The sequence below is a fragment of the Antedon bifida genome, chromosome 5 (assembly GCF_963402885.1).
Source record: "Antedon bifida chromosome 5, ecAntBifi1.1, whole genome shotgun sequence".
Taxonomy (NCBI): domain Eukaryota; kingdom Metazoa; phylum Echinodermata; class Crinoidea; order Comatulida; family Antedonidae; genus Antedon; species Antedon bifida.
In genome coordinates this window covers 2,009,134-2,021,500 of record NC_136230.1, presented here as the reverse complement: position 1 = coordinate 2,021,500, position 12,367 = coordinate 2,009,134, and the positions used below count along the sequence as shown (strand labels likewise).

The window sequence follows — 12,367 nt, the reverse complement described above, 5'->3', positions numbered from 1 at the left end:
CGAACAATTCACGCGTCCAAGAAAATTATGTAAATTAACCTGTAGAAGGCGTCAAATTCGAATGCAGCTCAACAACAGGACAGTACTGTGCTAAAAGTTTGTCGGAAACAGACGTTAAAAACTAGTAGTTTTTGGTAAATATATAACAAGTAGTTACTTGTTGATTAACGATATAATAGTTTATATGAATGTGTACTTTTATGTGGTTTTTATTGGCTTGAATCTTGTGAATGAGCACGGCTACTTTTCAGCGGAAGCCACATCGATTCCACCACCGTCGTGTGGCTTCCACTGGCCAATCCGAGTCGGGTTTTGTGTGGTGTATATTGTGAGAGAATAAGAAAGGGGAATCGTCAGCTGTTGTTTGTATTTGGTGTATGCACGGCGGTGGTGTTGTTGCATACCATTTTTAGCCAGCTTTTCAAAAACTAAAACGAATTAATACAATTTTTAAATTTCAGATTTTCATTTCGCCCAACAACAATCCCCAACAACAATCATGCCTCAACCAGCATTGAGAAATAAGAGAACAGGAGTTCTAACAAGTGTAAGAAACCAATCATTTATTAAAAATAATCTATAAAAATCATCCATCCCATACTGTTTCTGTGCATTGTTCAAATCTTTAAATGTTGTTGTGTTCCACATGTTTATTGTATGTTTATTAGGCCTATACTAAATAAACCCACCCCAGTTTACAATACATTTTTATTTTATTACAATTTAATAATTAATGCCTTTTTTCACTACTTCTACTAGCCTAGGCCTACTATTATTTAAAAACATTATTGAACTTTATATATGGGTATATATCGAAACAATTTGTAACACGATTTCCTTTAATTTTTACAGATAATATATATTGTTTTTTTAGATTCACCAAGATGTCAGCAAGCAGAAGCCACTTACACGAGCCAAACGAAGATCCGAGGGCTCGCCACAAAATCAAAAAGCTAGTAAAAGAGCCTTCATGGATATTACAAATGTATGTATGCTGCTAAAAAGAAGTACCGTTTCTATGCCCCTCTTGCTTGCCCTTTTCATTTGATATCTAGCTGTTCTAAACATGCCTAAAAAATCATAGGCATACCCCAACATAATAGTCTTGGTACTTTGTACGCTGAACTCAAAAAGGCAACATTGATCATAAATCCATACCACATCCATGATCCAACCATCATTTCCAAATTAAGTCTCGCGGTCACAAATATAGATCATTTCTTGCAAGAAATAATACGATCAGTTTCTTCTTTCTACCCAACAGCCTCTAGAATTCTCAAAATTGATGTTTATACTGTACTCCTCAATCACTCTACTGCTATTTTTTAGTTATTTCAAAATATGTTGTAATTTTAAATTTGTTGTTTTTTTTTTCAAAGGCTTTTGTAACTAAAAACAATGTAGGCAAGAAAGGAGGAATAAAAGCTGAATTGAAGAAGCAGCCGAAAAAGAAGATAACGAGATCACAGACCAGTAAAGAAGATTTAAAAATTAAAGATGAAAACTTGGAGGTGTCTGAAATATCATCATCGCAAGGGTCAAATAGTTCACAGGGGTCAAATAACAGTGAAATGGAAGTGTTTATGAACAATAAAAACAGTGAAATTAGTAAAGCAATAGATTTAAAAGCTGGTGTAAGTAATTGAACATGCATACAATTAATATTGGATTCAATTTCTGGGTTAAAATTATATAAAAAGCAAAATATACCAATTGAAGCCTATGCTGTTGGTGAGACTGTTGCTTGTTTAAAGCTCTGTCTACACTATCAAACTTTATGTGAAAAATAATGTGATGTGCCCATATATGGACAAGATGTCGTATCACTACCAAATTTGGGCACATCACCCATTTTTTTGTCACAATAGTTTGATAGTGTAGACAGAGGTAAGTCGACAGTGTACAGTTCTTAGTTTCTGTTTTTCAAGTTGAAAAGGGCATAAATAAGTCACCATGTGTGTTTTCTTTGTTTTTGTAGGTTGAATCCATTAATTTAAATGATAATGAAGATGATTTTAGAGATATTGACGCAGAAAATATAGACAACCCATATGAGGCACCTGTGTACGCAAATGACATTTTCAAATACCAACAAGAACGAGAGGTATCCACATTTGAGTGTTTCATGTTTTGTTTAAGAATTAATAAATTAACCTATCCTAAGACTCTGTGTGCCTAAATATGGTAGTGATATGACATCATCGTGTCCATATATGGGCACATCACATTTTGTTGTCACATAAAGCTTGATAGTGTAGACAGAGCTTAGTGGTTGGAGATAATACGGTAGTAATTTTAACTATGTACTACGTTTTCTTGCAGATAAAATTTAAAATTACACCATATTTTGAGCATCAAGTAGAAATTACAAGACAGATGCGTGCCGTGTTGGTGGACTGGTTGGTAGAGATACAAGAGAGTTTTGAACTCAACCACGAAACTTTGTACCTAGCCGTGAAACTCGTTGATCACTATCTTATGCGAAAAAAGAGAGTTGGGCGTGAAATTCTGCAGCTGGTTGGGGCAACTGCTCTGTTTATTGCATGTAAATTTGATGTAAGAAATTTACATAATTGGCTTTACTTTACTATTAGTTAATATTGAATCCCCCTCTGCAGAAACCTATGATACTTTTTGCTAAAGTCCTGTCTACACTATCAAACTCGTTTGAAAAAAAGTATGTGCCCAAATATGGTAGTGATAATATGCACAAATATGGTAGTGATATGACATGTCCATATATGGGCACATCACATTTTTTTGATCACAAAGTTGATAGTGTAGACATAGCTTTAGAATCTTGTGTATTTGGCACCTTCTCCGCCAACGTATTTAATGTTGTAGTACTAAACATAATCTTTTCTTGTACAGGAACGATGTCCTCCACTTCTAGATGATTTTAAGTACATATGCGATGATGCGTACAAAAGAAAAGATTTTATTCAGATGGAAATGAGTATTTTAAAGACAATTGGGTTTGATCTTGGCATCCCGCTATCCTATAGGTTTCTCAGGCGATTTGCAAAGGTAAGTTTGACTAATTAATACATTAATTATATTACGGTAGACGTTACTAGTCCATCATCTCATGTACAAATAGGTTTCGTATCGGCTTTTATCCAGTTGCCATTCGGGCACTGAATGCTTGTCAGTATACCTTACGAGAGTGACGACACTTTGTAAATGTCATTCAAACTGTTTTTGTATATCTCGGAGCAAATTTCTATGTATATAATGAATGAATATAAACAATTTTAAAAAGTTATTCTTTGTATTTAATTATTGTTCGGACTTGCGTGTGCTTTTCTTCTGACTCTAGTGTGCTCGTTCATCCATGGAAACTTTGACATTAGCAAGATACATCTTGGAAACTTCTCTGCATGACGCAGACTTCATTGAGAAACGAGACTCCGAAGTAGCATCAGCAGCTCTACTCCTGGCATTCCGTATGAAAAAGGCCGGCGAATGGGTATGTCCAGTACTCTTTATTTTAAGCTCAAACTTAGTTAGCGTTAGTTTTAAAGCGATTGATTGATATGGCTAATATTCCGATTTAGTACCTTTCGCGATTTTTCTGTCTATTGAAACAAATCGTTTTATTATAATATACAGGATAAAACATTGGAGCATTATTCAGGGTACACGGACAAAGAATTGGCGCCAACAGTACTACAGTTGAACGCACTTATTTCGTCGCCTCCTGACGAGAGACTAATGACAGTACGAAACAAATATTCACACCCGTAAGTATTTAACAGAAATATCACTGTACCTATTTTTAAAATGTTAAATTATATTATTCATATTAATTACATAAATTTGTGAATTCTGCCTTGAGCTCGGTCTACACTATCAAACTAGTTTGACCAAAAAAAATGTGCCCAAATATGGTACTGATATGACATCATGTCCGTATATGGGCACATTACATTTTTTTGTCACATAAAGTTTAATAATGTAGACAGAGCTTTAACTTGACAGGGGGAAAAAATGTGGCAAGAGTAATTTCTGTTGAATTTATAATCCAATAATTTCTTTTTTTCTCAGTGTTTTCAATGAAGTCGCCAAGATTGCCCCACTTGATGTTTTAACCCAGTTGTAGTCGTCTGTAACTAAAACTTTCTGATCGTGAACTACATTTTAAAAAATTGAGATATAGCCTGTACAAATGTAATATGCAAAACTCCAATCATTGTTGAAAGTTTTTTTTATTTTATATACTATTTTATCAATAAGTGTACAACAATTTTTAAACTCTATTTCATAATGGCTCTTTTTATATAAAAACATTTTTACATTTTATATTGAACATTTTTTTATATTCCAATCATTGGCAATTGTTTAGTTCATTTATATGTGGATTATGAAAATGTATTGGTGGGAACATTATTTCTTTTTATGAATGATTTTAATTTTAACATTTCTTTCTTAAATATGTACTGGTGCTTCTTATTGATAATGTTTCTCTATTTAAATTAGCAAAGTAAAGCGATAATGATGTATAAAAAGTGATGTACGATTGTGTGAAAATGAAATGTTGAATGAATGCATGGTTTTTATTACCGATGGTTTCTGTAAAAATGTATAAAATGTCATCCATCCATATATTAATACCTGTACAGCAGACCAATTGTAAATAACACTATCCACTCTAATAGTAGTATAGCTTTAGTAATGTAGAAGATGTGTCATGGTTTTAAATGTTGATTTATGGGGACCATAATAAATTGTTACTATAAATCAGTACATGTTTTCAATGTTTATTTTTTATTTTGTATGAAAAACACATAAATTACAAAAATATTGTACATATAAATTGGTAATTAGACTTGTCTGTAGTACCAGCTGGCATTTCAAGCTTGAGTATTGTACATATGAAACGCTTTACAAAATATAAGTTGCAATGCTAGAAACGAAACTACAGCTGTCAAAATTTATGTTACAAAAAAAGTGATGTGCTCATATACCATATTTGGACAAATCACACTTTTTTGTCAAACTAGTTTGATGGTCATATACAAATTAAGTCTACACTATCACCGATTATATGGATGAATTACATTCCTAAATGCTTAGAAATAAGTTGGATGTACTGTATATTTAAAATAATTCAACATCCATTATTTGAATTGAACTGTAGCAGCACATTCGGTAAATAATTACAGTAGCAAGATATATACTGTTGATCCTGTCGAGACATCGGACACAACAATCTTTCACATCTATCCCGGTCCTGCAAATCAAACATCAATTCTCCACACGGCAATGTGCCAATCAATGAAAATTGAACAGACATTTGATTTGCCGCTGCCGGAACAGGTGTGAAAGACGCTTGATCAATTACACTCACTTACATACTAGCCATGTTCCATTCCGCCCCGCCCCCATTCATAAAATTAAAATTCTCTGTATACACAGCCATACTTTAGTTCAGTTTAATTAAAATACAAATAATCATTTACTTTATGGTAGTACAGAATAATATCTGGTATCTTAACTACTGAACTCTATACCTAATAGTCTCTGATGTTCGGCAAACTGAATCTTAAGCTCTGTCTACACTATCAAACTAATGTGTGATGTGCCCATATATGGACATAATGTCATATCACTACCATATTATTTGGGCACATCACACTCTATTTGTCAAACTAGTTTGATAGTGTACACAGAGCTTTACTCAACTTGTTGAACAAGTCAATCATTGCAAATTCAATTCTACTTCATGTTTTCCATTATGTTGTAGTCTCGGTTATAGAACAATTGCTGCCGAGCAAACTGAATCTTGTTGTCCCAGATCATGTTTTTAATCATGTTTTTCATTCTGTTAACTATACCAAGTAGTCTCTGATTGACGGCCCGCGAACTGAATCCTGTCGTCTCAGATTGAGTTTTTCAATTGTTTTTTATTCCCTATTATTGAGTAGTCTCTGTTATAAAGATAACTTCCTTCCCTCAATACTTATTGCAACAGCTTTCTGCACCTTGTTTTTACTCTTACTTTTAGCTTCTTTAAACTTTCTCATGTGTTTTTCAAGTTTGGTCAAACTTTTCTTTGATGCCTAGAATCGGGGAAAAACAATCACAAATTATATATATAAACACATCAGGCACAGAACAATAATTCTAAACAGCCCGGTGATATACTGAAATTTAATTAATTAATTTGAAACGATAAAGATGAGGAAAGTCTCCCCAATCGATTGAACCCGGAACCGAAACATTAGAACACTGGGGCTTTCATGGTATTGTTCAAACTCGATTATATATATAAATATATATATTTCACTATGAATGAAATTTTGCACACAATTAAATTATTTTTTTAATAATTATTAACCTGACTGAAATTTTAAATTTGGGAAAAAAACATTGTTGTTTACCTTTCCCATCTCTGTTTCAATATTCCATCTAGGCCGAACTACATAGTCTTTAGTTGAGGGCATTGGTACCCTTGCACGGCCAACAAAGCCTTTATCTCCAGGCCTTAAAGCTCTGCAAACAAAATGAATTGACTAAATAATAACTAAATATACACAGTGAGTGGATTGTTCTGAAATAAAAGTGAATTGAATTGAATTGAATTCACAAGTTAATAATTGATGCTGGGATCCCAAATCAAGGTGTCAGTCAGAATAAACATCTGGTTCCAATCAAACTATATTGAACTTGATTAGCGCTTTAAGGGGTCCTTAAGCTCTGTCTACACTATCAAACTACAAAAAAAAAGTGTGATTTGCCCAAATATGGTATGGATATGCTTAAATATGGTAGTAACATGACATCATCATGTCCATATATGGGAACATAACATTTTTTGTCACATAAAGTTTTATTTCGACATGGAACTCAACTGAAAGGAACTGTCGACATTTTGTTGTGCCTGTCAGTTGTGTTCAGTTGCTTAGAGCGCTAATGGTGACACAGTTGAGATCCATGTCAACATAAGTGCACCTTAAATGGTATTAACCCACAGTACAACTTCTATAGATAGAAATACAATATATATTTTCCTTAAACTCACTTTTCATCCTGTGCTAATGCTGAATCAATACTTCTCACTTGTGTTTCTCCATCATCAGCTGAACTGAAATTTAAAACAAATTGGTAGTAGTAGCAACTAGGCTTCCAATATGCAGTAAATACAATGGTTATATATAATGTCATATCACAGTGCAAAGAGCTCTATCAGAATCCACAAGGAAAGTCAAGAGACCAAGAAGACAACCCAAAACTACCCGGATAAAAACTATGACATGAAAACAAGAATAAATACTTACTGAAGACGTTTCTTCTTGGAAGCTGGCATTTGTGCTAAATCTCTAGCTTGTCTGTCCTCTTTTGTCATCGACTTGAAATCTGCTTCTACTCCAAATATGGGACGTGACCACTCATCTACAAAATTACAATATATGCCAAAAATAATCTTTGCATTATTTTTGTGTATATTAAATGATATAATAGTGTAACTGCATTCTCTATGTATAGGGTTACAATAGTGTACAAAAAAAGAACATAATTTAGTGTTCTCTAACTTACAGGATTATATATATTAATTAATTAAATTTTCGTATACAGGAAACACCTACAGGACTTAACACAGTGTCCCCTTAATAGGGGTTGGTCATAGTGTTAAAACATATATTGCCATTCATTCATGGGAAAGTGCCTTCTTAATAGGAGTGTCCCGTGCAAAGAGGTGTCCCAAAGGAGGTGATCTACTGTATTTTCAATCCTCATATAAACATTGTTCTTACAAATGATTTTGCGAGCTAATTCTCGAACATGTCTCAGCTCCCTTGGGTGCTTAAACAGTAGCATAATAGCTTTCCCTATTCCACTTGTCTTCAATACATGTTGGTCTACATTTGGCATCTACAGAATAAAATATCAAACATTTACTCATATTTCTAAAATAGTGGTGGATTTTTTAAATAAAAAAAATGCAAAAATGGTATAAAATTGTATTAATGGCAAATGTGCATTTATTGGCCAATGATTGGCCAAATTTATTTCATAGTTAAATATGAGAATTTAGTACACAGGATCAGTCAAGCATGAATTTAGTACACATGATCAGTCAAGTATGAAGTTAGTACACAGGATCAGTCAAGCATGAAGTTAGTACACAGGATCAGTCAAGCGTGAAGTTAGTACATAGTTACTAACCTGTATAAGAGCTTTGAGTAAACCTTCTCGAATATGAAAGTGAGGCAGACTTTTATCGGGCAACGGTGCCAGCCATTCTTTAATTGCATGTAAAATTCCATTGTCAAGAAATGCTATGTGAAGATCAGTTCTAAAAAAAACACATTCACTTGATTGAAATTGTCTATATAGCCATCCAAAATTTAAGAGGATAATTAACATGATTTGATTTGAATTTATTAAAAAATTGACAAATTATAAACTTAAATTACATTTATAAAAGATTTTCCAGGATAGCCCCAAAACTGATTAGCTTATTTCCATTGGGATCCTTTACATATAAATATATATACAGTAATATTATACTCTAATGTTATACTGTACTGTCAAGTCTTTCCTAAAATGAATAAGTACTTACTTACCTAAACGAATAAATACTTACTTATTTAAATGAATAAATACTTACTTATTTAAATGAATAAATACTTACTTATTTAAATGAATAAATACTTACTTATTTAAATGACGTAAAACTGTAGGAAGGAGAGCTAACTTGGTTGTAGCTGCCATTTTGTTTTCATTTAATCTTCGATCCTCCTACAAATATAACAATTTATAATGACAATTATAGCTTTAGGGTGCGGGAGGAGTAATGGAGTAAATAAATAATTTTACGTGTAAAAATGTATTGGTAATGATGATTTCTCAATCATAAGAACATGTGAAAAGATTGGTGAACATTGATCTATTTAGCCAGAGAGTAATAATCAAAAGTATTCTGTTGTATTATTTATGTTTTTACCTTGGCAGCTTCGAGCATTTGTTTTATCATGGCATCAATGATGTCATCGTTATCATTGATGACATCATCATTTCTTCTTTTCCTTCTTCGTGATTGATTCTCTTTCTTTTTTCGTTCCATCATCAGATCAAAATCAGAAACAAATGAGCTTAAAAAAAAAATAAATTATGCATAAAAAAACATAAATACATTAATGTAAAATACTAGTTTTTTTATTTATTTATAAACTTATTTTACATGGATGACATTTTCATTAAAATAATGTCCTTACAAATGGTCCATGATTAAAGAAATGCAGCATAATAATGAACAGTGATAAGTTACAAAAGTTACACATTTTTTTTGTTTGTTTTAGATTAGTAGTTAAATAGCTAATGATAATTAATACAATTTCAGACAACTTACGATCCTCCATCCCTAGGCTTGTCATCATCAGACGAGTCACCTTCTGCTGCTAAAGCTGTGGCATCCTCAGTGTCTTGCGGAGTCTCCTCAACATCAAGACCTGGGGCTAACCCTTCATCCTCATCATCATCATCATCACTATCAATAATTGCTATGCAAGAATTAAGAAAGTATTAATTTAATATTTATGAAATATTAGAGTTGACGAAATGTAAAAATATTTTACTTTTACATTTATTTATTTAAAATATTAAATTTGTATAAAAAAAAGTAACAAAAAAAAAAAAGGTGCAATTGCTGCACAATATTAATATTGAAAAGCATAAGTGAACCTGGTATACGCTATCTGATTTTAAAATTGAATAATGAAAATACTATATTTTACAATAGAAATGAAATTCTTACCTGCTTTTTTCTTCACTGGAGCTGACTCAATTTCTGCATCACCAAAACCCTAGAAATCAAGTTCATAAAAATTGTTTACTTCAAATATTGTACTTATTCAGTAGGCATAGACCAGCAATGCGTCTGTTGGATAAACATTAACAAGGTTTTACCTCAAAATCACCTTCCTCCTCGTCACTAGAACCAAAAATATCTGCAATAAGTTCTCTCTCACCTTCTTCCCTGAAAAAGAGTCAAAATGAAAGTGTAATTGCTATCTTTATATAATTATTACATCTATGTATCTGAATATATATGGCCTAATCCCATCAAGACAGAGGATGACCTGAGATTCAAAGTATTATTTAACTAAATATAACTGTGTGGTTACTTACTTTTCTTCTTCACTTTCATCACCACTGTCATCTTTTATTCGCTGTCCAATTTTTTCTTCTTCTTCTAATAAAAAAAATATATATATAATACATACACATTAAATATTACCCTTTAGTTTAGTAGTAAAATTTTCATTTTTATTAATCCAATAACGAGTAAATAATTAAGTACAAAAAAGTTTTTAGTTGTAGTGGCCTGAAAGAATATTGTTTTATCTTTTTTTTTAAACTATGATTACCATTAATTAAAGTGTCTTGTTCGCCTTCCTCTCCAACATCCTTGATGTCTTCTTCTTCTTTCTCATCATCATACACTGGTGATGGCACAGCGCCTTCTGCCATTATTTCCTCTTTATTTTGATTATCACCATCTGCAACTTCTTCTAATCCTTCCTCTCTTTTCTCTTCGTGTTCTTCCATCACTTGATCTCCCTGTTCATCCTGTTCCATATCTTGTTCCATTTCATTCACTGGAGACATTGGTGTTTCAAGTTCATTCCCTTCCGCCATCGTAGTCAAATCTTCTTCCTCTATTTGTTCATTGACTGCTTCCCTCTCATAAGATTCATCAGCTTCTTGATTTATATCCAAATGTTCAACTTTTTCTGGATCATATTCCTCCTCAACATTTTCACCTTCTTCCTCAATTTCTGCATTCTGTTGTTGCTCTTCTTCTTCTTCTACAGTTTCATCTACATATTGCTCTCCACTTTCTTCAAGTTCCTCTGCTTCATATTCCTGCTGTTCTTCTTGCTCCCTATCTTCTACTACTTCATCTTCCTCATAAACCTCACCAGATTCATCTTGTTCCTGAATTTCTTCTTGTTCCTGGATTTCTTCTTGTTCTTCCTGTTCAAATTCTTCACCAGATTCAATTTGTTCATATTCTTGATTGCTAACTTCTTTATCGTCTTCACCATCAACATATTCCTGTTCTTCTTCCCCTTCTTCAATTTCTCCTTCTTCTTCCTCTGCTACTGCTTCATTTTCTCCTTCATATTCATCCCCGCTTCTTAAACCGTCTTCATTTTCTGCAACAGCTTCTTCCTCTTGTTCACCATCACTAACAACTTCTTCTGCATCACTCACAACCTCTCCATCATCTACATCATTTTCTTCTTCCTCTTCGTGTACTTCTCCCTCCTCCTCGTGTACCTCTCCCTCCTCCTCATCAGCATCTTCTTCCAGAACTAATCCTTCTTCATCTTGAACTTCTCCTTCTTCTTCTTCATCAACCTCTCCTTCCTCGTGAATCTCTCCTTCATCTTGAACTTCTCCTTCATCTTGAATCTCTTCTTCTTCCTGAACCTCTTCTTCTTCTCCATCATTGTCTTCCTGAATCTCTCCTTCATCTTCTTCAACCTCTTGCACTCCAACTTCTTCATGTTCTTCACCTACAGCATCATCCTCTGATCCTGCTTCAACTTCTGATAAACATTCTCCTTCCTGGATGTGAAAAAAACGTTTAATGTTTAGGAAACCTACATTGTATATAACAAAGCAGCTTTACATTTTGATATTCATTATTTTAATAAAGAAGTACCTCTACATCCTCCTGAATTTCGCCGTCACTCCGTTCATCCATAACTGGTGTGCCACCTCCATCATCACTACCTTTTAATTAAGCAAAGTGTGAAATTGTGAATAAAAATTTAAATAACACAACAAATATTAAAATCTTCTCAAACCTTTAAAAATTAAATTATTATCGACAGCCAACTAAAAATAAAGCATAAGTTAAAATACAGTTAGTTGGCGATGAGATGATTCTAAATTGTTCTAAATGGCAAATATATAATAGAGGCCTAGGCCTAGCTGATTCTTCCACATGTGATGCGACTTGGCTAGAGGGGGCCTGATCTACTGGTCTGCTGCTGCATGGATGGTGGGCCTAGCTAGCAGCATTTGTTGTTGCAGCGCTGAAGTTTGGAAGCTTTTCCCCAATGTTTTTTCACATTAATTTCATTATAACTTATTCTAAATTCTTATTTAACTTACTATATTCCTCAGACATAATCAAGAAAGCAGTTTTTTAGACTATACTACCGTCAGAAACAGAACTTTAATGAACAAAACAATTGCTATCCAAAAACTTGAACTATGACATGACCACGGTAGTTTTGTGAAAAATCTATTTTGATAAAACACAAAATAAAATAAATATTACTCTTAACATTTAATAAATATTTGAAAACTTACAATGATTTTATATGGCAATTCAATTTGCATAATA

At 33.0% G+C, this 12,367-nt stretch overlaps 2 protein-coding genes across 3 annotated transcripts; one reads left to right on the top strand and one right to left on the bottom strand.

The window, feature by feature from the left end:
* Window positions 1–63: 63 nt before the first annotated feature.
* Window positions 64–4,746, top strand: LOC144843757 (G2/mitotic-specific cyclin-B3-like). The gene is made up of 10 exons (XM_078700690.1): window positions 64–134; window positions 462–547; window positions 875–985; window positions 1,380–1,634; window positions 1,979–2,104; window positions 2,323–2,556; window positions 2,872–3,027; window positions 3,320–3,469; window positions 3,613–3,743; window positions 4,048–4,746. The coding sequence occupies exons 2-10, from the start codon at window positions 500–502 to the stop codon at window positions 4,100–4,102; spliced, it is 1,266 nt and encodes a 421-aa protein (XP_078556816.1). The 5' UTR covers window positions 64–134; window positions 462–499; the 3' UTR covers window positions 4,103–4,746.
* Window positions 4,747–5,421: 675 nt separating this feature from the next.
* LOC144843756 (uncharacterized) lies at window positions 5,422–12,264 on the bottom strand. 2 transcript variants are annotated; one of them, XM_078700688.1, is made up of 15 exons: window positions 12,133–12,264; window positions 11,678–11,748; window positions 10,374–11,580; window positions 10,135–10,198; window positions 9,913–9,982; window positions 9,761–9,809; window positions 9,356–9,506; window positions 8,951–9,098; window positions 8,663–8,745; window positions 8,170–8,299; window positions 7,758–7,875; window positions 7,281–7,395; window positions 7,025–7,087; window positions 6,384–6,495; window positions 5,422–6,062 (listed from the first exon to the last, which is right to left on the bottom strand). In XM_078700688.1, exons 1-15 carry the CDS (start codon window positions 12,146–12,148, stop codon window positions 5,934–5,936), a joined length of 2,526 nt encoding a protein of 841 aa, XP_078556814.1. In that variant the 5' UTR covers window positions 12,149–12,264; the 3' UTR covers window positions 5,422–5,933. The 2 variants fall into 2 exon arrangements, with proteins under 2 accessions (XP_078556814.1, XP_078556815.1); XM_078700689.1 differs by having other exon boundaries at window positions 10,135–10,192.
* Window positions 12,265–12,367: the final 103 nt, after the last annotated feature.